This window comes from Mobula hypostoma, unplaced genomic scaffold (genome assembly GCF_963921235.1).
Source record: "Mobula hypostoma unplaced genomic scaffold, sMobHyp1.1 scaffold_76, whole genome shotgun sequence".
In the NCBI taxonomy this organism is placed as follows: Eukaryota; Metazoa; Chordata; class Chondrichthyes; order Myliobatiformes; family Myliobatidae; genus Mobula; species Mobula hypostoma.
Genome location: NW_026948249.1, coordinates 231,060 through 256,989, shown reverse-complemented (window position 1 = coordinate 256,989; position 25,930 = coordinate 231,060). Strand labels below are relative to the sequence as shown.

Genomic DNA, 25,930 nt, shown 5'->3' with positions numbered 1-25,930 from the left:
ATCCCAGAGGGAACTTGATGAATGTGGGGGCAGCGTGAACTGCCTGATATGCTGGAATATGTCAAGGTTTCGAAGGAAGATACATTGGAGGTTTTGAAGCGCATGAGGGTAGATAAGACCCCGAGACCAATCGAAATATAGCACAGGTTACTGATGGATGCGCGGGAAGCGATTGCTTCGGCTTTGGTGATGACATGTGCGTCCTCAGTGGCCACAGGAATAGGTGCGCAGGATTAGACGGTGGGAGGTTCTGACAAATATCATTATTGTGTTCAAGAAAGGTACCGGGATTAACCCTGGGAATGATCGACCAACAACTCTTACTTCAGAGACGGGCAAAATTGGAGAGAATTTCTGGAGATGACGTTTAGGAGCCCCACAAGTCTCGGCGCATCAATCTGTAATTGGAACTTACACTTCCTCACTCATCGTACCCAAACGGTGAAACTAAGCAAGTGCGCATCAAATCCCCAAAACTCCAGCACAGGTGTCCCGCAGTGGTGTGTACAGAGCCACGTCTCTACTCTCTCTCTTCGCCCATGACTGCCCTCCCGCTTCCGCTACAAACTCAGTCAGCATAGTCGCAGAGGTCACAACAGTGACTGGCCTCATCACAAACACTGATGAATCTGTATATAGAGAGGGTGAACCTCAAACTTCGACCAGCACTAAGAAGACAATAGAAATGGTAATCGACTTCAAAAATGCAAGACTTCTTGAACAAACCCCACTATCCCTAAACGGTTTTGTAATGGGGAGTGTTCAGAGGTTCAGGTTTTTGGGGATGAATATCACCGAGGAGCTCTCTCGGCCCACCAGCAAAACCTCGTTAGCAGCGAAAGCACAACAGTCACTATACTATATGAGGTGATTAGGGAGAGCCGATCTGTCTCAGAAATAGCTGGTCAATATTTTATGTGCGATAGAGAGCAGACTGACACACGGAATGGCAGTGCTGTGCTCTAGATGCAGCGAGACAGATTGCAAACCACTCAAAGGGTTGATTAGGACGGCTCCGAACTACCGGACTAGGAGACAATTGAACTCTGGATGCCCACGGCAACAGTAAAGACCTATCCGATCCCTGACACTGTCTGTTTACTTTCCTGCCGTCTGGTAGGGGAGAGGGAAACATCTTCGCCATGGCATTAGACGGAAATAGCTTCATCCCGAGGGCTGTTGTTGTGCTGAATAATGCAACACCCTGCCTTGCCAATGGCCTTTGAGTGCCACTGAAATCATTTGTTTATGTAAATAGTTTTTTTTTCTTGTTTTAATGAATCCGGACCGCACGCATTGCAAATATCTGTTTAGCGCGGTCTGGAGCAGCGCCGCCATTTTGTTGTCTTCAGCCAAGACAATACAGTTCCATTGTATCCTACTGATTTGCCGACGTACAGTCTGATTAGGGATAGTCGGCAGGACTTTCAGAAGAGCAGAACATGTCTCATGAAGATGATTGAATACCGTGAGGAATTGGCAAGACAGACTGATTAAAACCAAGGACTGGAGGTCGTGAATATGGATTATACTATGATATGTTCGCCCAACGATAAGCTCACTCAGGACGGTAGGAGGCACGAATTCCAGGGAAAATGACCCGTGTGGATTCAGAATTGGTTTGGCCGCAGAAGGCAGAGGCTGCGGTGGTCTTCATTATAGGAAGGATGTCGAATCGTTAGAGATGGAGCAGAGGAGATTCACTGCGATGACGCCAGGATTATGAAGAGCGGTTGACCGAGCTAAGGTTTTGCTTTAGGAGGACAGAAAATGAGCTGTGATGTCGGGAAGGTGTACACAATGATAAGAGACAGAGGTCGATTGTACAGCAAGAGATACTGTATGTTTCCCAGGCAGAAATGGCGAATACATGGAGACATAACTTTATGGAGTTGGGCGGAAGGTATTGTGGTGATGGCGGAGGGATTTCTTTGACACACTGAGGGGTGTGTACGTGTGACGCTCTGTAATCAGCGGCGTGGCGTCATTTCCGTTATGGACGTTCCACAGACTCTCAGATAGGCGGGTGGATGAATGGGAAAGATGAGGGCGATGTAGTCGGAAAGGGTCAGATTGATCTTGGAATGGACTAAAACGTGGGCACAACCGAGTGTCTACGATGCCATATTGCTGTATGCATTGTGCGATCATGTGTTAGTGAAACGTTCAGGGTGTGTGTCTTGTGACCAGGTACCTGCTTACTGATGTCAGCAATGCAAAGTGTTCCGGATCTTCAGGGTCCTCAATGATGGATGCCGTCTCTTCAGACATTGCTTTCTGAATATGGTGGGAGCCTGATGCCTTTGCTGGAGCTGACTGACTTTACAACGCGTTGTGGCTTTTTCCGATCTTCTGCATTAGCGCCTCCACACCTGACGGGATGCAACAGCCTGCACACTGTCCGGGGTACATCACTAATCTTCTCAAACCTTTTCCGTAATTGCATCAATTCTTCATCTCCAACTCATCACCTACAGAGCTGTGGACCCACGGGAAATGGAGGCTCCTCGGCCTTTCCTCTGCTGACCCGTCGAGGAAGACGTACCTGTTTACAGTTCAAAATTCAAAGTGAATTTATTATACTTTTTCAACAATTAGATTCATCTCCTTACAAATAACCACAAAACAAAGAAAACCAATAGAACCGGTTAAGAAAGAAAATCGTCAAATGCCAGATGTGCGGAGAGAAAATAAACCAAAAAGACCAAAGTTTCAAACGATAAACTTCACCAAATAACATTCAGAACTGAAGTTGAGAAAATTGAGTCCGCCCACGGATAGGAAGCCAGGTATTGCAACAACCGATTCAAGAACATGTCCCTGCCTCTGTTGAACGTAGCGCCGAGAAAACGTCGCGGAGCACCGAGCCGAAGCGTCCCGTCTGACGCCCAATCTGGCCCGTCGTTGAAAACGTCCGAACATCGCGTCGTTCCTCGCTTTCGGAGCCGGGCCCTGCTGCTTCGATACTCTCTCCAGCCTAGTCTCACCGCCTCGATTCTGCTCGTTCCGATCTTTCCAATTCGGCCCCACTTTAAAATCGATCTAATCTCGGATCGGTCCTCGCTGTCGGGCACGGGGCCGGTCTCTGCCTCGCCTCCGCTCGCCTCTGTTCCGCCACATCGAATCGCCTCTATGTCCGCGCCGGCAATTTGCTCGTTCTCGGGTCTCCGACCCGGACCCCGACGGCTGGATTCGGCTTTCAAGGCAGCAGCGTCCAGCGCTTTCGAGCTTTCAGATCGCACCGCATTTATGGAATGGTGACATACATCAACAGTGAATTTCAACACCTCTTTTTTGCATTGGATTTGATGAGTGTCCCACTATCAACACCCGAGGAAAGTGGACGTTGGTCACCATTGACCAGAACGTAGCTTGGTCAGACACGTCATGATCAATAAGAAGAGATCAGATGCTGTGGGACGTTTTGGTTTGGATGGAGGCCGAGATCGGCAAACTCTGGTCAAGTGTCCTCTCCTTTGGCAAGTAAAGCGGAATGAGTCTCGGTGTCAACAGTCAGGAGGCTTCCGGTGAAATTCAGCGCAAAGGTAACATCGGAAAACCCGGAGTATAATTCTTTTGATTCTTAGCTGGGGGCACCTTGTTAGGGTCAGTACAATCTGCGGCAGTTGTAGGTGATGGAGATGTCAGCGCTCTTTGTACTTGGCACTCTTGCGACAAAACTGCATTTTTATCTGCCGCTTGCATGCCATTTGCCATATCAAAAGCTGACTGAAGTGAGAGCTCTGATTCTGCCGATAAGCGACGCTGAATGTGAACAGCACGCCGACGACTGAGCGACCTCGTATCATAACTTCTCGAACAGCAACGTAAACACAAAGTTCAGTCAGTTTTCTTAATTCAGCAACAAACGTTGCTGTTGGTTCGTTTTCTAACTGAAAACGAGAGCTGAATCTAACGCGCTGCACAATATCCAATGGTTTAGGATTGTAATGAGATCAAATCTCAGCAGTTCCTCATAAGATTTCGAAGAGAGCAAATCGGGATTCATCAAACTTCGGACGATGTTGTATGTTCCCGGACCGCATAAACTGAGCAAGATAGTAACCTTTTGATTGGGCTCAGAGATGTTGAATAACTAGCCAAACAGTTTAATGTAAACCTTCCCGTGGTCTGTGAATCATTATATTCCTGAGCTTGTCCAATGATGGTCATTGTTCAAATGTGAACATCGATTCCAAAAGAGCGAGTGTCACAGATCCCATCCCCGTCACCACTGTTTTACGTAAGAACGTTAACCGTGTCCAGTGCAGCTGAACAGGTCTGCTTGACTCGTAATCACGCAGAAAAAATAAACATGTTCACACGCACAGAATTTGTAGGTCAAACGCGAATCGATTGATGGAGAAACCGGCGACATCGACAGATCCCGTGATGTCAGATGACAGACTAATAACCCCCACACAGTGGATAGGACACTCCACTCTCACCTCTATCTCTTCCTCTGTCTTCTAACCCCAATCTCCCTCTGTCTCCCCATCCCTCTTCCTCTACCGCTATCTCAGCATTCTCTCCCACCCTTCTCACCCTCTCTCTCCCTTCTCTCTCACCTTCCATCTCGCCACCCATCTACTGTATCTCTCGATCTCTCGCTATCCCCCCTCTCTGCCTCTCGGTCTATCCCTCTCTCTACTCTACCGGCCGAGTTCCTCCCAACATCTCCTTCTCCAACCTTTCCCCGCTCCCCTCTCTCTCTCTCACCGTGAGTGTGGTCACGGTGACTTTGCTGGTAAGCTGTTTCGTGTCGCTGATGGTGTCCTGGGTTCTTGCAAACGGGGATTTCAGCAACCCCTCCAGTTTCCAGCCTCGCAGTCCCGTTGGAAATGAACGGAAAGAGATCTCATTGAGAGTGCAAATGGCGGGAGTGGGTGGGAAGGGATGGAGTCCACGGGGGTGAGGATGATAGTAGTGAATGAGAAGGGGTGCGATCCCATTGGAAGTTCGAGTCCGCTCCCCTCTCACTCTCCCTGTGATGACAGGTTGCAGCTGGTCACCACACCGTGGGAGAAGAGATTTCCCGTGAATTTCACAGAATCACAGAAATCTACAGCACGTTACAGGCCCTTCGGCCTGCAGTGTTGTGCCGACCGTGTAACCTACTCCAGAAACTGCCACGAATTACCCTCCCGCATCGCCCTCTATTTTTCTAGGCTCCATGTACTATCTAACATCTATGTAATATCTAAGAGTCTCTTAAAAGACCCTATTGTATCCGCCTCTACCACTGTCGCTGGCAGTGCTGTCCACACACTCACCACTTAGCTCTGACATCTGCTCTGTACCTACTTCCAAGCAAGTTAAAACTCTGCCCCCTCGTGTTCAGCCGGTTCGGCGGGAGGAGAGAGTGCAGCGTTCCGCGCGTGCGCAGCCCTTCGGTGAAAAATGATCTCGTATCCGTTAAATAGCGGCCGTGGACAATTCTGATTTGATGGAGAGGGACGTGAAAGTACAGAGGAACATCTGGAGAAATTTCTGAAACGCCCGTTCGCTGCTGTCGTTACTGCGTGATCGTGAATCTTCTGGAGGGATGGCCTCAAAATCACCGGCTTTGCCTGCTGTTGGCGACCGAGATTGAGGTCGAATCGCTCGGATAGATACAGTACTCGGAACTCGGTGTCGGAAAGCTGATGGGAGGCACGAAATTTTCGGACGCCTCGGAGTCGGATAGTGGTCGAGCATGACAGGGAGAGTTTTTCTCATTCTCCCGTCTGCATGAGATGTGGGACATTTGAGAGACTTTGAACTTTTTACTGTGCTCAAGGACTGTTCGACATCAAGTTATGGTATTGTTGCACTGTTGTAACAATATGTTATAATTATGTGATTTTGTTAGATTTTTCAGTCTTGTTCTGCCCTGTGTTTTGTGATATCACACTGGAGGAAATATTGCAACATACATCAAAGTTGCTGGTGAACGCAGCAGGCCAGGCAGCATCTATAGGAAGAGGCGCAGTCGACGTTTCAGGCCGAGACCCTTCGTCAGGACTAACTGAAGGAAGAGTGAGTAAGGGATTTGAAAGCTGGAGGGGGAGGGGGAGATGCAAAATGATAGGAGAAGACAGGAGGGGGAGGGATGGAGCCGAGAGCTGGACAGGTGATAGGCAAAAGGGGATACGAGAGGATCATGGGACAGGAGGTCCGGGAAGAAAGACGGGGGGGGGGGGTGACCCAGAGGATGGGCAAGAAGTATATTCAGAGGGACAGAGGGAGAAAAAGGAGAGCGAGAGAAAGAATGTGTGCATTAAAAAGAGTAACAGATGGGGTACGAGGGGGAGGTGGGGCCTAGCGGAAGTTAGAGAAGTCAATGTTCATGCCATCAGGTTGGAGGCTACCCAGACGGAATATAAGGTGTTGTTCCTCCAACCTGAGTGTGGCTTCATCTTTACAGTAGAGGAGGCCGTGGATAGACATGTCAGAATGGGAATGGGATGTGGAATTAAAATGTGTGGCCACTGGGAGATCCTGCTTTCTCTGGCGGACAGAGCGTAGGTGTTCAGCAAAGCGGTCTCCCAGTCTGCGTCGGGTCTCACCAATATATAAAAGGCCACATCGGGAGCACCGGACGCAGTATATCACCCCAGTCGACTCACAGGTGAAGTGATGCCTCACCTGGAAGGACTGTTTGGGGCCCTGAATGGTGGTAAGGGAGGAAGTGTAAGGGCATGTGTAGCACTTGTTCCGCTTACACAGATAAGTGCCAGCAGGGAGATCAGTGGGGAGGGATGGGGGGGACGAATGGACAAGGGAGTTGTGTAGGGAGCGATCCCTGCGGAATGCAGAGAGAGGCGGGGAGGGAAAGATATGCTTAGTGGTGGGATCCCGTTGGAGGTGGCGGAAGTTACGGAGAATAATATGTTGGACCCGGAGGCTGGTGGGGTGGTAGGTGAGGACCAGGGGAACCCTATTCCTAGTGGGGTGGTGGGAGGATGGAGTGAGAGCAGATGTACGTGAAATGGGGGAGATGCGTTTAAGAGCAGAGTTGATAGTGGAGGAAGGGAAGCCCCTTTCTTTAAAAAATGAAGACATTTCCCTCGTCCTAGAATGAAAAGCCTCATCCTGAGAGGAGGAAATATTGTATCATTTCTTAATGCATGCATTACTAAATGACAATAAAGGAGGACTGTGTGTCTTCATAATCTAAATCTAAAGCCCTAGGAACAAGCCTGTGGCTATCCACACGACCAATGTCTCTCATCATCCTGTACACCTGCATGAATTTCCTGCATGTTTCTCTCCAGGCTGAATAAGACGATAAGCTCACTGTGCTTTTGGCGTCCTTCAGGGCTCTGGATGAAGTTGGTTAAACGCCTTCCTCCCCGCTCTTTTCAACGTTTTGTGTCATTTTCACTCATTTCAAAGGACTGTGTCTCAGACAGCTGGGTTGTTGCAATGCACCTCTAAAGTCTGACAGCAGACTAGTGAGTGAATCTTCGATGGAGCAGAGTCAAAAATCAAAGAGTAATCAGCCTGAATCAGGGCTTTGGGGCTCCTGAAAGAGATGGGACCTAGAATTTACCGGGAGGAGCAGGAAGAGGAATCAGACCGGTAGGATGTGGCTGCAAATGAAAGATCAGAAACATTTTCAAACAGTTTGAAAAAAAAAGGTGGTTAATTTCTGCAGAATACTGGAGGAAATCAACAGATCTGGCTGCAAATGCGGAGAGGAATAAATGGACAACATTTATGCTGAGCCCCTTCAGCATGTCTAGACTGTGTACTCCTCTGCTTTGCAGCTGCCTGAACTGCAGAGTTCCTCCAGCATTTTGTGTGTGCGTCTCCGTACCGTATTTCCAGCAACTGCAGAATCTCGTGTTTTATATCTACACTTGTAAGAGGATTGTACTTTGGCATTAGATACACGTTGATATTGAGTATATTGTTTATGGGAAACGCTTTCTGCGTTAAAACAGCTGCTGAATTTTCTATGCACACACACACACACAAACTGAGCTACGGACATGGAACTGGTGCTTGCAGAAACTTTTAATGGCACAGTGATTACCCATAAATCCCTGCGTTACAAATATCGCCGTCGCCGAAGCACCGATCAAATGCGCAGGCGTCAGCGCTGTGTCGTTGCCGAATATCACGCATGCGCGCAGTACACGATAGGCCTCAGCAGACCGACAGCAGGTAAGAGCGCGTCTCCGGGGATCAGGGGGAAAGTGAGGGGAGACATGGAAAGGGGAGAGCGGAGGGCGAGGGACAATTACTGTGAGCTCCGGACTCCGTGACCCGCAATCCCGGGACAGTCCTGCTCTCTTCCCTCTCTCTCAACCCCACCATCCGTACACGGGCCCCGGGGAGCTTCCGGCTGATGAGGGAATGGGAACCGATGGATCTCTCAGACAGAGCTGAGCTCCAGCTGTCTAAATGCAAGGATCGGGAACTCGGAGAAAGGGAACAAAATCTTTTACATCAGCTGTTGTGAAAATCACCTTTGTTCTGCCTCCAGTCACAAACAAGAGAAAATCTGCAGAGAGGGCACAGTTTTAAGGTGCTTGGAAGCAGGTACGAGGGAGATGTCAGGGGTGTTGTGTTCTTTATACGTACCGTGCGTTACTGATAACAAACCATATTCTGGCAGAATTGAACTTTTATTTAACAGCAACAAAACCACGTTTTACACTGCCATGCTTCTCGATCATTCTTCATTTCTGCGCATGCTGGGAACTCTGTCCAGTCACGTCCTGACACGTGATATCAGCTCAAGGGGTGAGTTTTTTTTTACACAGAGTGGTGAGTGCGTGGAATGGGCTGCCGGCCACTGTGATGAAGCCGGATACAATAGGGTCTTTTAAGAGGCTCCTGGATAGGTACATGGTGCGTAGAAAAATAGAGGGCTATGGGGAACTCCAGATAATTTCTAAAGTAAGTGATGTTCGGCACAGCATTGTGGGCCGAAGGGCCTGTATTGTGCTGTATTGTATTGTGTTGTATAAATGGGGAAGTCACTTACCCATGACCTCTGGTTGTCATCCCACCCAACATCAGTGGAAAAAGCTGCTTGCATTTACCCCATCTATACCCTCATACCTTTTCATATTTCCAACAAATCGTCAAAGCAATGTATAATTTCCTTGTTTATGCTTAGAGCCTTTTTTGGATGTATAAGATGATGAGGGGCATTGATGGTGTGGAGAGCCAGAGGATTCGTTCCCAGGGCTGAAATGGCTAACATGAGGGGGCATAGTTTTAAGGTGCTTGGAAATAGATACCGAGGGGATGTCAGGGATAAGTTTTTTACACAGACGGTGGTGGGTGCATGGAATGCACTGCCAGCAGCCATTGTAGAGGCAGATACAATAGGGTCTTTTAACAGCCTCTTTGATAGGTACATGGAGCTTAGAAAAATAGAGTGCTATGTGCTAGGGAAATTCTAGGCAGTTTCTAGAGTAAGTTACATGGTTGGCACAACATTGTGGGCTGAATGGCCTGGAATATGCTGTAGATTTCTATGTTCTATGTTGAACAGTGATGTAATACAATCCTCTGATAATCCCCCGTCACTAAGGATGATTTAATTATCTCTGCTAGGGCGTGACAATTTCTGCACTTGCTTCCCATAGGGTCTGAGGGAGCACCTTATCATGCCCTGGAGATTTCTCCACCCTAATCTGCCTCAGGATAGCAAACATCTCTTCTTTACCAGGGTCTCAATATCTGTTGAAATCCAAGGTTCCCTACAGTTTCTATCTTTACCTTTTATTCTGACAAACACACACCCGCTTTGTACTATCAGAACTTTGCTTTGAAGGCTTCCCATTTACCAAGCACACCTTTGCCAGAAAGCAGCCTGTCCCAGTCCCCAGTGGCCAGATCCTAGTATCTTAATTCCAGGTGTTATTCTATGCCCTGAACACATCCGCCTTTCCTACGCTGCTCCTTGTATTGAAATATACAGGGCTCAGCATATTCACTGCACCATGCTCAACGTTCTTCATTCCTGGCTTTGAGGTCTGAACAACAACTGTCTCCACAACCTTTTCACTATCTGTTCTGTTATTCAGGCTCCCATTCCCCCCTCAACTTTAGTTTAACCCCCCCCCCACCCCACACCATGCAGCTCTATCATCCCTTTGTGCTTCATCTCCCAGATCAATAAAAAGGAGGTACATACCAGGTACAGGCAGACTGGAACAAATGGGGTACATATGAAATACAGGAAATTCAAGTGAACACTTATAAAAGAAATAAAAGAAGACATGAGGTTGCCCCAGCAGACAAAGTGAAGGAGACTCCTCAGGGATTCTGCAAAAAGATTGGAAGGGAAAAAATAGATGTGGGAGATTTTTTTCTGCAACCGTATTTACACAGGAGATGGACACTGAAAAAATCTATGGAAGTGAGACAAAGCAGCATCAACTTCATGGACCCTGAACAGATTACAGAGGTGGAGGTGTTTGCTGTCTTAAGGCAAATTAGTGTGGATAAATCCCCAGGACCTGACAAGTTGTTCCCTGGGACTCTGCGGCCGACAAGTGCAGAAATTGTTGGGGCCCAAGCACAGATATTTAAATCATCCTTAGTGACAGGTGAGGTACTGGAGAACTGGAGGACAGCCGGTGTTGTTCCGCTGTTCAAGAAAGCCTCTAAAAATTATCTAGGAAATTGTACATTGGTGAGCTTGACATCAGTAGTGGGAAAGTTATTGGAATGTATGTGCAGGAACCGGATATATACCGTAAGTAATTTGATAAATGTAGACTGATTATGGATAGACAGCATGGCTTTGTGCATGGTAGGTCATGTCTAACAAATCTTATAGAGTTTCTTGAGGAAGTTATCAGGCAAGGCAGTGGATGTTGTCTACATGGACTTTAGCAAGGCACTTGACAAAGTCTGATATGGGAGGTTGGTCAAGAAGGTTCAGTCACTCAGCATTCAAGATGAGATAGTAAATTGGGTGAGACACTGTATTTGGGAGAAGCCAGTGTGTGGTAGCAGATGGTTGCCTCTCTGACTGGAGGCCTGTGACTGGTGGTGTGCCACAGTGATCAGTGCTGGATCTGTTGTTGTTTGTCATCTATATCAGTAATCTGGATGATAGTGTGGTTAACTGGATCAGCAAATTTGTGGCTGACACCAAGATTGGTGGTGTAGTGGACAGCAAGGAAGACTATCATGGCTTGCAATGCGATCTGGACCAACTGGGAAAATGGTTTGAGAAATGGAAAATGGAATTTAATGCAGACAAGTGTGAGGTGTTGCACTTTGGTAGGACCTACCAGGGTAGGTCTTTCACAGTGACTGGTAGGGCACTGAGGAGTGTTGTAGAAGAAAGGGATCTGGGAATACAAGTCTTTATTTCACTGATGTTGGGGGAGTCCAGAACTAGAGGCCACAATTTGAGAATAAGGGGTAGGTCATTTTGAATGGAGTTGAGGAAAAACTTTTTCACCCAAAGAGCTCTGAATCTGTGGAATGCTGTGCCTCAGAAGGCAGTGGAGGCCAATTCTCTGAATGCTTTTAAGAAAGAGTTGGAGAGATCTCTTAATGATAGCAGAGTCAAGGGATATGGGGAGAAGGCAGGAACGTGGTACTGATTGTGGATGATCAGCCATGATCACAGTGAATGGCGGTACCAGCTCGAAGGGCCAAATGGCCTATTACTGCACCTATTGTCTATTGAAATTGGTGTCACAGATGTGATGGAAAGAAAGATTTTGGCCCATTGGCCTTCATGAACCAAAGTACTGACAACAATAGATAGACGTTATCTTGACTTGTGGAGGACATTGGTGAGGCCTAATTTGGAGTATTGTGTACAGTTTTGGTCACCTACCTACATGAAGGTTGTAAAAGAGGTTGAAAGAGTTCAGAGAAAATTCACAAGGCTGTTGCCAGGTCTGGAGAACTTGGGTTATGAGGAAAGATTGAACAGGTCAGGACTTTATTCCTTGGAACATAAAAGATTGAGGGGAGATTTGATGGAGGTATACCACTATTATGAGGGGTATAGATAGGGTAAATGCAAGCTGGCTTTTACCACTGAGATGGGGTGGGACTACAACCAGAGACCATGGGTTAAGGGTGAAAGGTGAAACGTTAAGGGGAACATGAGGGGAAACTTCTTCACACAGACGGTCATCCGGGTGTGGAATGAGCAGCCAGCACAAGTGGTGCATGTGAGCTCAATTTCAACATTTAAGAGGTTTGCATAGGTACCTGGATGGTAGGGGTATGGGGGTGGGCAGTTTAAATAATTCAGCACAAACCAGATGGCCCAAAGGGCCTGTTTCTGTGTTGTAATTTTCGATGACTCTGACAAGAACCTGAAATAATACAAAAATTCACTCTAAGTCCTTTTAACGGCTGTGCAGACCAACCATTCATCTCAGCAGGAATTTTTTATATAGCGTTAAAACTGTGGCACTTTTAAGTTAATAATACATAAAAGAAAATCCCAGATGCATGACAAAAAGACAACTTGCCTGATACTTTTCGATGATTTTAAGTTCCCTGGCCCCCACCGCTTTATTTTCACCTTGGATGTCCAGTCCCTATATACTTCCATCCCCCATCAGGAAGGTCTCAAAGCTCTACGCTTCTTTTTGGATTCCAGACCTAATCAGTTCCCCTCTACCACCACTCTGCTCCGTCTAGCAGAATTAGTCCTTACTCTTAATAATTTCTCCTTTTGCTCCTCCCATTTCCTCCAAACTAAAGGTGTAGCTATGGGCACCCGTATGGGTCCTAGCTATGCCTGCCTTTTTGTTGGGTTTGTGGAACAATCTAGGTTCCGTGCCTATTCTGGTATCTGTCCCCCACTTTTCCTTCGCTACATCGACGACTGCATTGGCGCTGCTTCCTGCACGCATGCAGAACTCGTTGACTTTATTAACTTTGCCTCCAACTTTCACCCTGCCCTCAAGTTTACCTGGTCCATTTATGACACCTCCCTCCCCTTTCTAGATCTTTCTGTCTCTGTCTCTGGAGACAGCTTATCCACTGATGTCTACTATAAGCCTACTGACTCTCACAACTATCTGGACTATTCCTCTTCTCACCCTGTCTCTTGCAAAAACGCCATCCCCTTCTCGCAATTCCTCCGTCTCCGCCGCATCTGCTCTCAGGATGAGGCTTTTCATTCTAGGACGAGGGAGATGTCTTCATTTTTTAAAGAAAGGGGCTTCCCTTCCTCCACTATCAACTCTGCTCTTAAACACATCTCCCCCATTTCACGTACATCTGCTCTCACTCCATCCTCCCACCACCCCACTAGGAATAGGGTTCCCCTGGTCCTCACCTACCACCCCACCAGCCTCCGGGTCCAACATATTATTCTCCGTAACTTCCGCCACCTCCAACGGGATCCCACCACTAAGCATATCTTTCCCTCCCCGCCTCTCTCTGCATTCCGCAGGGATCGCTCCCTACACAACTCCCTTGTCCATTCGTCCCCCCCATCCCTCCCCACTGATCTCCCTGCTGGCACTTATCCGTGTAAGCGGAACAAGTGCTACACATGCCCTTACACTTCCTCCCTTACCACCATTCAGGGCCCCAAACAGTCCTTCCAGGTGAGGCATCACTTCACCTGTGAGTCGACTGGGGTGATATACTGCGTCCGGTGCTCCCGATGTGGCCTTTTATATATTGGTGAGACCCGACGCAGACTGGGAGACCGCTTTGCTGAACATCTACGCTCTGTCCGCCAGAGAAAGCAGGATCTCCCAGTGGCCACACATTTTAATTCCACATCCCATTCCCATTCTGACATGTCTATCCACGGCCTCCTCTACTGTAAAGATGAAGCCACACTCAGGTTGGAGGAACAACACCTTATATTCCGTCTGGGTAGCCTCCAACCTGATGGCATGAACATTGACTTCTCTAACTTCCGCTAGGCCCCACCTCCCCCTCGTACCCCATCTGTTACTCTTTTTAATGCACACATTCTTTCTCTCGCTCTCCTTTTTCTCCCTCTGTCCCTCTGAATATACCTCTTGCCCATCCTCTGGGTCACCCCCCCCCCCGTCTTTCTTCCCGGACCTCCTGTCCCATGATCCTCTCGTATCCCCTTCTGCCTATCACCTGTCCAGCTCTCGGCTCCATCCCTCCCCCTCCTGTCTTCTCCTATCATTTTGCATCTCCCCCTCCCCCTCCAGCTTTCAAATCCCTTACTCACTCTTCCTTCAGTTAGTCCTGACGAAGGGTCTCGGCCTGAAACGTCGACTGTACCTCTTCCTATAGATGCTGCTTGGCCTGCTGCGTTCACCAGCAACTTTGATTTATGTTGCTTGAATTTCCAGCATCTGCAGAGTTCCTGTTGTTTGCCTGATACTCTTTAGGTTACTGTGGGGCCAGGCATCCATGCTGCTCACCAATGGAGAGAGTCAAACTGTGCCAAGGAACAAATTGGAGACGGCAGAAATGCCCCATTCTTATAGAGACAGGAACAGCATCAGGGAATTGATGGCCATTCCAGATAGCAGCACTGTGCCCAGTTAGGAGATGATTTCTCTCTCCAACTTGGGTTGAACCTCATTGTAACAGTGTGATGCCAGATCACACCTTGAAAACTCAAGTAATTTCATCTGAAATTTCGTCCTAACCCATTGTTGGATTTTGTAAATCTTTTTACAGGTTAAAAACGAGAAGGAATTTAGCTCCTAGGATCTCAAACACGGCACGCCAGTTTTGCTGTCTCTGTCCAGATGTTTGAGAAGTGGAGCAAGGGATCCAATCGACCATCCTTCCTGCTCAGACTGTGGGGAGGGATTCACTTGGTCATCTGACTGACTGGCACACCCGTCATTTTACACAGGGGAAAGGCCGTTCACCTGCTCAGACAGTGGGAGTGGATTCACTCGGTTATATCAATTGAAGGTACATCAGCAAGTTCACACTGGACAAGGCCATTCACCTGATCTGTGTGTGAGAAGGGATTCAGTCGGTCATCCCACCTGTGGACACACCAGGCAATTCACACTGGGCAGAGGCTGGTCATCTGCTGAATTTGTGGGAAAGGATTCACTCGGTCATCTGACCTAATGGCTCACCAGCGGGTTCACACTGGGGAGAAACCGTTCACCTGCTCAGACTGTGGGAAGAGTTTCACTAATTCATCCACCCTACGGAGCCATCAGCGAGTTCACACTGGGGAGAAGCCATTCACCTGCTCAGTCTGTGGGAAGGGATTCACTCAGTCATCCACCCTACGGAGCCATCAGCGAGTTCACACTGGGGAGAAGCCATTCACCTGCTCAGTCTGTGGGAAGAGATTCACTCAGTCATCCAACCTACAGAGTCATCAGCGAATTCACACTGGGGAGAAGCCGTTTACCTGCTCAGAATGTGGGAAGAGATTCGCTAAGTTATCCAGCCTACAGATTCATCAGCGAGTTCACACTGGGGAGAAGCCGTTCACCTGCTCAGTCTGTGGGAAGGGATTCACTAATTCATCTTCCCTACAGAGTCATCAGCGAGTTCACACTGGGGAGAAGCCGTTCACCTGCTCAGAATGTGGGAAGAGATTCACTCAGTCATTCCACCTACAGAGTCATCAGCGAGTTCACACTGGGGAGAAACCATTCACCTGCTTAGAATGTGGGAAAGGATTCAGTCAGTCATCCAGACTACTGGCACACCAGTCAGTTCACAGTGGGGAGTGGCCGTTCACCTGCTCAGAATGTGGGAAGGGATTCACTTGCTCGTCTAAGCTAATGGCTCACCAGCGAGTTCACACTGGAGAGATGCTGTTCACTTGCTCAGTCTCTGAGAAGAGATTCACTCAGTCATACAACCTAGTGGCACATCAGCAAGGTCACACTGGGGAGAAGCCGTTCACCTGCTCAGTCTGTGGGAAGAGATTTACTCAGTCGTCCCTCCTGCAGAGTCATCAGCGAGTTCACACTGGGGAGAGGCCGTTCACCTGCTCAATCTGTGGGAAGAGATTCACTCACCCATCCACCCTACAGAATCATCAGCGAGTTCACACTGGGGAGAAGCCATTCGCCTGCTTAGTCTGTGGGAAAAGATTCACCCAATCATCCACCCTACAGAATCATCAGCGAGTTCACACTGGGGAGAGGCCGTTCACCTGCTCAGTCTGTGGGAAGAGATTCACTCAGTCATCCAACCTACAGAGTCATCAGCGAGTTCACACTGGGGAGAAGCCGTTCACCAGCTCGGAATGTGGGAAAGGATTCACTCAGTCATCCCACCTACTGGCACACCAGTCAGTTCACAATGGGGAGAGGCCATTGTTATGAATCCCCAGATTTCGTTTGCTGTGGACTGTCATTTTGAGAGAGAGAAAGAGATTAAGAATGGAAATCAGTCTGACTTGCAGCTTGTTTAGTTTTAAACAAGCACACAGATACTCAGTCAGACGGAGATGAAGGAAGATAAATGGAAGGTTCGAAACAAGAGAACTAGTGGCCAAGGGTCACTGTTTAGAACTTTCCTCTGCCCACAAGGGTGGGTTACTTATCCATTCAGCATACATTGAATGTGTGGTTGTCACCTCGTTTGATCCATAGGAGTGGATCGGATTTGGGGTATCCTGTGAAGACCACTTATGTGTTAACCCTTGCCTGGGTGTGGTGTGGAAATTCACTTGAAGACGATACCCCTTGTGACAAGTCACTTTTGGTGATAATTTGTATGTGGATTTGGAACGACGACAGATAAAATCTACAGCGACTGTTCCCTCATTTTACCACCATGGATGCTGTGGAATTCAACGTTATTGCCTTCTCTCGACATTTACCCTGGATTACAAATATCTCTCTCTCCTCAACTATTCTGTTGTTGAACTGAACTTTCATAGTTTACCATCTCAAGACTCCAAGCCTTGTTTCCCCTGAGCTCAATAGTTTGGGAGTTATATTTACCCACATATATACACATAACACTGTTAATTTTTGTTTATCTTGCTTAAGTTACTATATTGTTAGTAGGTACTAATAAAGATAGTGGATGTAACATCAAAAACAGACTCTAGGTGTAGTCTATTGCTGCTGACTCATTTCTAAAGTGTTACGGGGACAAAATTGGGGCCTGCATCCGATATAGGGAAATATTTGGAGGCGTATTGATTAATTATCGATTTCATTGGAGAAATCCCTTTTGATTTATTTGTGTGTGGAAAATCAGCAGCAATGGATGTTGATAGATTTCTGGAAGCGCCAACCTCTAAGGCACTAAAGGACACCAGAAGGATTGAGTTGTTGAGTATTGTTAAATGGTTAAAACTTGCTAAGGTGAAATCGACAATGAGGAGGTCACAGATGCAGAGGATAATAGCTGAACATTATGTATCTGAGGGTGTGTTTAAAGTGGCGGAGTTGGAGGTGTTTCCTGAAAGTAAACCTGGTGAGCTTGGCCTCCCGTACAAGTTAGAAAAATTGAAGATGGAGGCTGTGGAAAGGCAGAGGCAGATTGAGGCTGGAAAGGCAGGAAAACAGAGAGAAGAGGCAGAAAAACGGGGAGGAAGCAGAAAGACAGAGGCTGTTCGAGCTGGAAAAGATAGAGAGATTGCAGCAAAGGGAACTAGCATTAGACTCTGGTGATAAGTTTGAGGGCAGTCAGGATGTTAAATTGGTACCTCCATTTGACGATGCAGAGGTTGACAAATACTTTCAGCATTTTGATAAGGTTGCTCAGAGTTTAAAGTGGCAAAAAGAGGGTTGGCCTGTTCTCTTACAAAGTGTAATTAAGGGGAAGGCTCAGCAAGCCTATTCTGCTTTGACAGTTGATGAAGCAGCTGATTATGACATGGTGAAACAGACTGTGCTCCAGGCTTATGAGTTGGTCCCAGAAGCATACAGGCAAAAGTTTAGAAATTCGAGGAAACCTGTGAACCAGACTTATATGGAATTTGCTTATGAGAAGTTTGTGTGTTTTGACCGCTGGTGCACATATAAAAATGTAAATGATGATTTTAACAGCTTGAAAGAGTTGGTTTTAATTGAAGAATTCAAAAGGTGCGTCCCTGGTGACATAAAGATGTATTTAGATGAAAAGGATGCTGCCGCTTTGCAGGAGTCTGCTAGATTAGCAGATGAGTTTGCTTTAACCCACAAGGTTATGTTTACCCCGAGTAAGAGTTTCCAAAAGAGTAGCAGGGATAACCAGGGTAAACCAGAAATTAAAGCTGGGACTAGCGACAAGGGTAAGGATGAAGGTAAGCAGTTGAAGGAGAAATATTCTGGTCTCTCTTGTTACTATTGTAAGAAAGCTGGTCATGTGATGGCTAATTGTTCTGTCCTGAAGAAGAAAAAGGAAAAGGAGGCAGTCCCAAATACCTCTGATTTGTATGTTGAAGCACCTATAAACCCACAGGGTTCTGAACATTCTGTTGCGGCTCAGTTAAGGACTGAGAGGTCGGACCAAGTTAAAAAGGGATTTGATCATTTTATGTCAGATGGGTTTGTATTAGTAATGGAAGGGTCAACCCTGGTACCAGTGAAAATTCTTTGAGATACTGGGGCTTCTCAATCACTTGTATTAGACAGCATTCTAAAGTTTGGTGATGAGACTGAGATAGGTGAGGTAAATATTATTAGAGGCATTGGGGGCAGCATTGTTTCTGTTCCATTGCACAAGGTGACTTTACAGTCAGGGTTAGTTTCCGGACCTGTTAAGAATGGATTTAGCTCCAGTTTTCAGGTGGAAGATGTTACTTTGCTGTTAGGGAATGACGTGGCAGATGGTAAAGTTGTTCCTGCAGTGCAGTTGACAACTAAACCAACCACTGACGACCCACAGATGGATTTTCACATTTATCACAGTAACTCGAAGTATGGCTAAAAAGTCTGCCAATGCAGACGGTTCTGTGCAGCATGATTCTGATACCCATGATAGCCAAAATCAGGATTCAGGTTATGATGACTTGTCGGGGACGTTTCTGCCTTCATTGTTTCAACAGGATTCAGGTAGTAAGTCTGATGAGAAAGATTTATCCCTGTCTAGGAAGGAGTTTATAGCAGAACAGAACCGAGACCTTGAGATTGAAGCTTTATAAGAAACATCTTCTCAGATGATGAGATTAAGAAAATGACAGTAGGGTATTATCTCAAGGATGGAGTGTTAATGAGGAAGTGGAGGCCACCTGCTATACCTGCGAGTGAGGAATGGGCAATTATTCCTAAAGTTTATGGGACTGAAATTTTAACTTTGGCCCACAGTATGCCCGTAGGTGGCCATTTTGGCATGAATAAAACTGTAAACAGGATTATGAAAGAATTTTACTGGCCGAATTTGAGGAAAGATATTGTGACCTTTTGCAGAACCTATCACACTTGTCAAGTTGTGGGTAAACCTAATCAGGTCACCCTAGTGGCCCCACTCCGGCCTATACCTGCATTCGGTGAACCCTTTTCCAAATTTTATTAAAGCTAAATATTAAAGCTAAAACTGTGGCGAAGGCTCCAAACAAGTTTTTTTACTTTATTTGGTTTGCCTAAAGAAATCCAGTCTGACCAAGGAAGTAATTTTACATCTGGATTATTCCAGCAGGTAGTTTATGAACTGGGAGCTAAACAAATTACATCGTCTGCGTACCATCCGGAATCACAAGAGGCTTTAGAAAGATTTCATTCTACCCTCAAAACAATGATTAAGACGTACTGTGTTGAAAATGGATAAGACTGGGATGAAGGAATACATTTGCTTTTGTTCACCATAAAGGCTGATTTATACTTGTGCGTTCGGGATATGCCGTATCCTACACCAAAGACCCAATTTAATTTTTGCATAGCCCTACGCCGTAGCGAGCATGCGTAGTTGTGTCTGCATCGCTCTGCATTTCACCACCAAAATGCAAGTTGGTGGGGTTTCTCTGACACTGTTGAGCTCCTTCGTGACAGACATGGACAGGGAAATGCATCTCAAATATTTTCCCATGTCGGCAGGTAGATTTGACGATTTGGTTCATTGTCTCCAACCATTTATTTTGCATCAGTGTACAGACATGGCAGAGAAAAGCAACCAGAAATGCGATGCTACCAAGCGGACCAATCACAGTTGTTGCAGTCTGCGTCGCCGTGACGTGTGAGTTACTTTTTTGAGGAGGTGCACGTCACCCTACGGCGTAGGGTACAGCGTGGGTACGGCATAGGGTACGTAGTGCCTATGACGTACACTTAACGCACAAGTATAAATCAGGCTTAAGAGAGTTGGTACAGGAGTCACTGGGCTTTAGTCCATTTGAACTTGTATTTGGTCATAGAGTGAGGGGACCTTTGACCTTGTTAAAGGAACAGTGGATTGAGGGGGATGTATATGTTAACTTGTTAGACTATGTTTTGAAGTTCAAAACTAAACTATACCAAGCTTGTCGTCTAGCGAGACAAAACGTAAAGATTTCTCAAAACAAAATGAAGTGTTGGTTTGATAAGCGGACCAAAACAAAAGAAAATACAAGGTGGGGGATAATGTGCTTGCCTTATCTCCAATGTTGACGATTCTACTTCAAGTGAAATTCAATGGACTGTATGAATTAGTCTCTCATATTAATGATGTGAATTATGTTATTAAAACACACGACTGACGTAAACTAACACAGGTGGTACACATCAATATGATAAAGCCTTATTCTGGCAAGCAGGCACCATCGGTGAGTGTTGTCAAACATATCAATCTGACAACCCTGAGAATGAAACAATTGACTTGTCTGAAAGTTTACACAAGCCAAACATGGTCCCGGTTAGGCTAATGAACTCATCTTGTGGTTAAGTTTTGGGGTTTATTAAAGTTATTTAATGGGGAAATGGTGAATCCTATGATGAAGTGTGTGTGTAATAAATATATATATATATATATATATATATACACACATGAATGTATATGTGTATATATGTTATAGTATTTTTTAAAGATTCTTGTTTTGATGTGGACATCCAAGTTTTTTTTGCAAGTAAAAGCACCTCAATCTAAAACAATTGACTCGTCTGAGACTTTTCACAAGCCAAACATGGTCCCAGTTAGGCTAATGAACTCGGTTGTTCTCGAAAACATTGACAACAAGTTGGCTCATCTGCAGCCAACGCAAGAACAACAGCTGAAGGAATTAACTCTGAAGTTTAAAGATTTATTTCCCGATGTTCCCAAGCAAACCATGGTCGCAGTACATGACGTAGATATTGGTCAAGCCAAACCGATTAAACAACACCCATATCGCTGAATGTAGAAAAGTGTAAATTGGCTGAGCAAGAAATTGAATATTTGCTGAAAATGGTATTATTAGGCCTTCAACATCAGATTGGAGCTCACCCTGCGTTATTGTGCCCAAACCTGATGGTAGTGTTAGATTTTGCACTGATTATAGGAAGGTAAATGCAGTAACAAAAACAGATGCCTATCCTATCCCTAGGGTGGATGATTGCATCGATAGGGTTGGAAAAGGTAATTTCTTACAAAGATTGATCTGTTGAAAGGGTATTAGTGTGTTCCATTGACGGACTGAGGTAGAGAAATTTCTGCATTTGTGACACCTTCTGGGTTGTATGAATACAATGTTTCGCCATTTGGAATGAAATATGCTCCAGGAACATTCCAGAGAATGATTGATTCTGTAATTCAAGGGTTAGGACACACAGTTGCCTATACTGATGACTTAGTCACAGGGAGTGACACTTGGGAAGAGCATATCTCTGTAGTAGAAAAGCTGTTTGACAGGCTTTCCAGGGCCAACCTTACAGTTGACTTAGCTAAGAGTGAATTTGGCCATGCCACTGTGATCTATCTTGGCTGTGTTGTAGGTCAAGGCAAGTTGGCTCCTGTGCAGGCAAAATCCAGGCAATTTCTGAAGTTCCTATTCCGACTGGGTGACGAAGGCCCGTCACTGATTACAGACGTCTCATGGTACACTCGGTAAAACACTCAAAGGGTAATCCACACACATTATTCCCCTCTGTTATTGTGGTGAGTGCACGCATCTCAATAAATCAACAGTCACAATTTTACACTCAACCCCAGCAGTAATAGGTATGAAAAAAAGAAACACACTATATCACAGTTTTATTATCTCAGGTCAATTTATTCATATCGGGGCGGTGTTCTGAGTTGGATGATCAGCCATGATCATAATAAATGGCGGTGCAAGCTCGAAGGGCCGAATGGCCTACTCCTGCACCTATTTTCTATGTTTCTATATTCATCTTTCCAATAAGTGTTTTGCCGAAGTGTCATGATAATCCGACATCCCTCTCCTCCACAGTCACTGGGTCTGAAACAGAGCTGCTGCATAGAGCTGTCTTATATAGAGGCAGCAGCAACCTGCACAGGTGTGCCGATGGTGGAGGATACCATCTTTACCTGGGACAAGGGTTATGTTACCTAATTACTCATGGGGTTTATTTAAGTTAATTAACCGGGAAATGGAGAATCCTATGATGAGGTATATGTGTATATTGTGAGAACTGGTGGTAGAGTTTCAGATTGTGTGAAATGGAAGATAATTGAGTTAATTAACTTTTGGTTTGTCTCGGGGGATTGGCTTAGCAGTTGTAAGCCTTGGCTTTGGGTTCTTTTTTTGTTTAGTTTGAGGGTGGCTGTTAACTAGACAGGTGACAATTGCAAGCTGTATATATATTGCATTTTTTTAAAATTTCTTGTTTTGATGTGGACATCCAAGTTTTTGTTTTTCCACTATTTTTGTAAATAAAAGCACCTCAATCTATTTTTGCCATTCAAGCCATCTTGTTATTTTTCTTAGACAGATGACCAACAGTTTTTGTGACAGACTGGTAAGAAGGCTCTTGGAAGGTTTCTGGGAATGGTTGGATATTATCGTAAGTTCTGGAAGAACTTTGCTGATATCACTCTTCCTCTGACTAATCTCCTGAAGAAGGGTGAAAAGTTTATTTGGACCGAGCCTTGTCAGGAAGCATTTGATCGATTGAAAGTTATTATTTGGGATGAGGCCAATCAATGTAGTGTTGTCAGCAAATTTACTTAACAGATTGGAGCTGTGGGTGGCGACACAGTCATGGGTGCACAGAGAGTAAAGGAGGGGGCCAAGGAGACAACCCTGTGGGGCATGTGTGCTGAGGGTCAGAGAGACAGAGGTGATGGAGCCCATTCTTACCAGCTGCTGGCCATCTGACAGGAAGTCCAGGATCACAAGCTGCACAAGGCAGGGTGAAGGCCGAGGTCTCTGAGCTTCTTGTCAATACTTCACGCCTTCGTATGGCTAAAGCTCTGCCCATGACTGCAAGGAACTACAGAGAACTTTGGTCTCATCTGGAGACATCATAGAAACAAGCCTCCTCTCTATGGACTCTTCCTACACTTCCCCTGCCTTGGGAAAGCAGGCCGTGTACTCAAAGATGCCCACAACTTTGGACATTATTGCTGCAAACTTGGTGGAATTCTTCATTAACATGGAGAGTGACGTAGTTAATTCAGAAACAAAGGTTCTGAACTTAAAGAGGGGTAACTTTGAAGGTATGAGACATGAATTAGCTAAGATAGACTGGCAAATGACACTTCAAGGATTGACGGTGGATATGCAATGGCAGGCATTTAAAGGTTGCATGGATGAACTACAACAATTGTTCATCCCAGTTTGGCAAAAGAATAAATCAAGGAAGGTAGTGCACCCGTGGCTGACAAGAGAAATTAGGGATAGTATCAATTCCAAAGAAGTAGCATACAAATTAGCCAGAGAAAGTGGCTCACCTGAGGACTGGGAGAAATTCAGAGTTCAGCAGAGGAGGACAAAGGGCTTAATTAGGAAGGGGAAAAAAGATTATGAGAGAAAACTGGCAGAGAACATAAAAACGGACTGTAAAAGCTTTTATAGATATGTAAAAAGGAAAAGACTGATAAAGACAAATGTAGGTCCCCTGCAAACAGAAACAGGTGAATTGATTATGGGGAGCAAGGACATGGCAGACCAATTGAATAATTACTTTGGTTCTGTCTTCACTAAGGAGGACATAAATAATCTTCCAGAAATAGTAAGGGACAGAGGGTCCAGTGAGATGGAGGAACTGAGCGAAATACATGTTAGTAGGGAAGTGGTGTTAGGTAAATTGAAGGGATTGAAGGCAGATAAATCCCCAGGGCCAGATGGTCTGCATCCCAGAGTGCTTAAGGAAGTGGCCCAAGAAATAGTGGATGCATTAGTGATAATTTTTCTAAACTCGTTAGATTCTGGACTAGTTCCTGAGGATTGGAGGGTGGCTAATGTAACCCCACTTTTTAAAAAAGGAGGGAGAGAGAAACCGGGGAATTATAGGCCGGTTAGCCTAACGTCGGTGGTGGGGAAACTGCTGGAGTCAGTTATCAAGGATGTGATAACAGCACATTTGGAAAGCGGTGAAATGATCGGACAAAGTCAGCATGGATTTGTGAAAGGAAAATCATGTCTGACGAATCTCATAGAATTTTTTGAGGATGTAACTAGTAGAGTGGATAGGGGAGAACCAGTGGATGTGGTATATTTGGATTTTCAAAAGGCTTTTGACAAGGTCCCACATAGGAGATTAGTGTGCAAACTTAAAGCACACGGTATTGGGGGTAAGGTATTGGTGTGGGTGGAGAATTGGTTAGCAGACAGGAAGCAAAGAGTGGGAATAAACGGGACCTTTTCAGAATGGCAGGCGGTGACTAGTGGGGTACCGCAAGGCTCAGTGCTGGGACCCCAGTTGTTTACAATATATATTAATGACTTGGATGAGGGAATTAAATGCAGCATCTCCAAGTTTGCGGATGACACGAAGCTGGGTGGCAGTGTTAGCAGTGAGGAGGATGCTAAGAGGATGCAGGGTGACTTGGATAGGTTGGGTGAGTGGGCAAACTCATGGCAGATGCAATTTAATGTGGATAAATGTGAAGTTATCCACTTTGGTGGCAAAAATAGGAAAACAGATTATTATCTGAATGGTGGCCGATTAGGAAAAGGGGAGGTGCAACGAGACCTGGGTGTCATTATACACCAGTCATTGAAAGTGGGCATGCAGGTACAGCAGGCGGTGAAAAAGGCGAACGGTATGCTGGCATTTATAGCGAGAGGATTCGAGTACAGGAGCAGGGAGGTACTACTGCAGTTGTACAAGGCCTTGGTGAGACCACACCTGGAGTATTGTGTGCAGTTTTGGTCCCCTAATCTGAGGAAAGACATCTTTGCCATAGAGGGAGTACAAAGAAGGTTCACCAGATTGATTCCTGGGATGGCAGGTCTTTCATATGAAGAAAGACTGGATGAACTGGGCTTGTACTCGTTGGAATTTAGAAGATTGAGGGGGGATCTGATTGAAACGTATAAGATCCTAAAGGGATTGGACAGGCTAGATGCAGGAAGATTGTTCCCGATGTTGGGGAGGTCTAGAACGAGGGGTCACAGTTTGAGGATAGAGGGGAAGCCTTTTAGGACCGAGGTTAGGAAAAACTTCTTCACACAGAGAGTGGTGAATCTGTGGAATTCTCTGCCACAGCAAACTGTTGAGGCCAGTTCATTAGCTATGTTTAAAAGGAAGTTAGATATGGCCCTTGTGGCTACAGGGGTCAGGGGGTATGGAGGGAAGGCTGGGTTCTGAGTTGGATGATCAGCCATGATCATAATAAATGGCGGTGCAGGCTCGAAGGGCCGAATGGCCTACTCCTGCACCTATTTTCTATGTTTCTATGTTTCTAAACCCAATCCCCCATCAGGGAAGAGATACAAAAGCCTTAAAGAGCGTACCACCAGGCTCATGGACAGCTTCCTGTGTGCGGTTGTAAGCCAAATTAATGGTCTCCAGTCCAATAAAATGGACTCGACCTCACAATGTAACTCGACGTGACCCTGCCCCATACGTCTATCTGAACTGCACTTTCTCTGCAGCCATAATGCTTTGTTACAGTTATTGTTTTGTCGTATATCAGCTCAATGTACTGTTGTAATGTATTGATCTGTGTGGATGGTAGGTCGAGCAAGATTTTCACTGCAGCTCAGTACGTGATAAGAATAAACAAA

General features: G+C 45.9%; 1 protein-coding gene across 1 annotated transcript in view; it reads left to right on the top strand.

Annotated features, from left to right (window-relative positions):
* Positions 1–8,105: 8,105 nt before the first annotated feature.
* Positions 8,106–25,930, top strand: part of LOC134342175 (oocyte zinc finger protein XlCOF6-like) — a 29,926-nt gene continuing 12,101 nt past the window's right edge. Inside the window, exons 1-2 of the mRNA XM_063040148.1 lie at positions 8,106–8,151; positions 14,608–16,228. Of these exons, the coding sequence (XP_062896218.1) occupies positions 15,015–16,228 (1,214 nt within the window). The 5' untranslated portion in view covers positions 8,106–8,151; positions 14,608–15,014. The remainder of the gene's footprint in view (positions 8,152–14,607; positions 16,229–25,930) is intronic.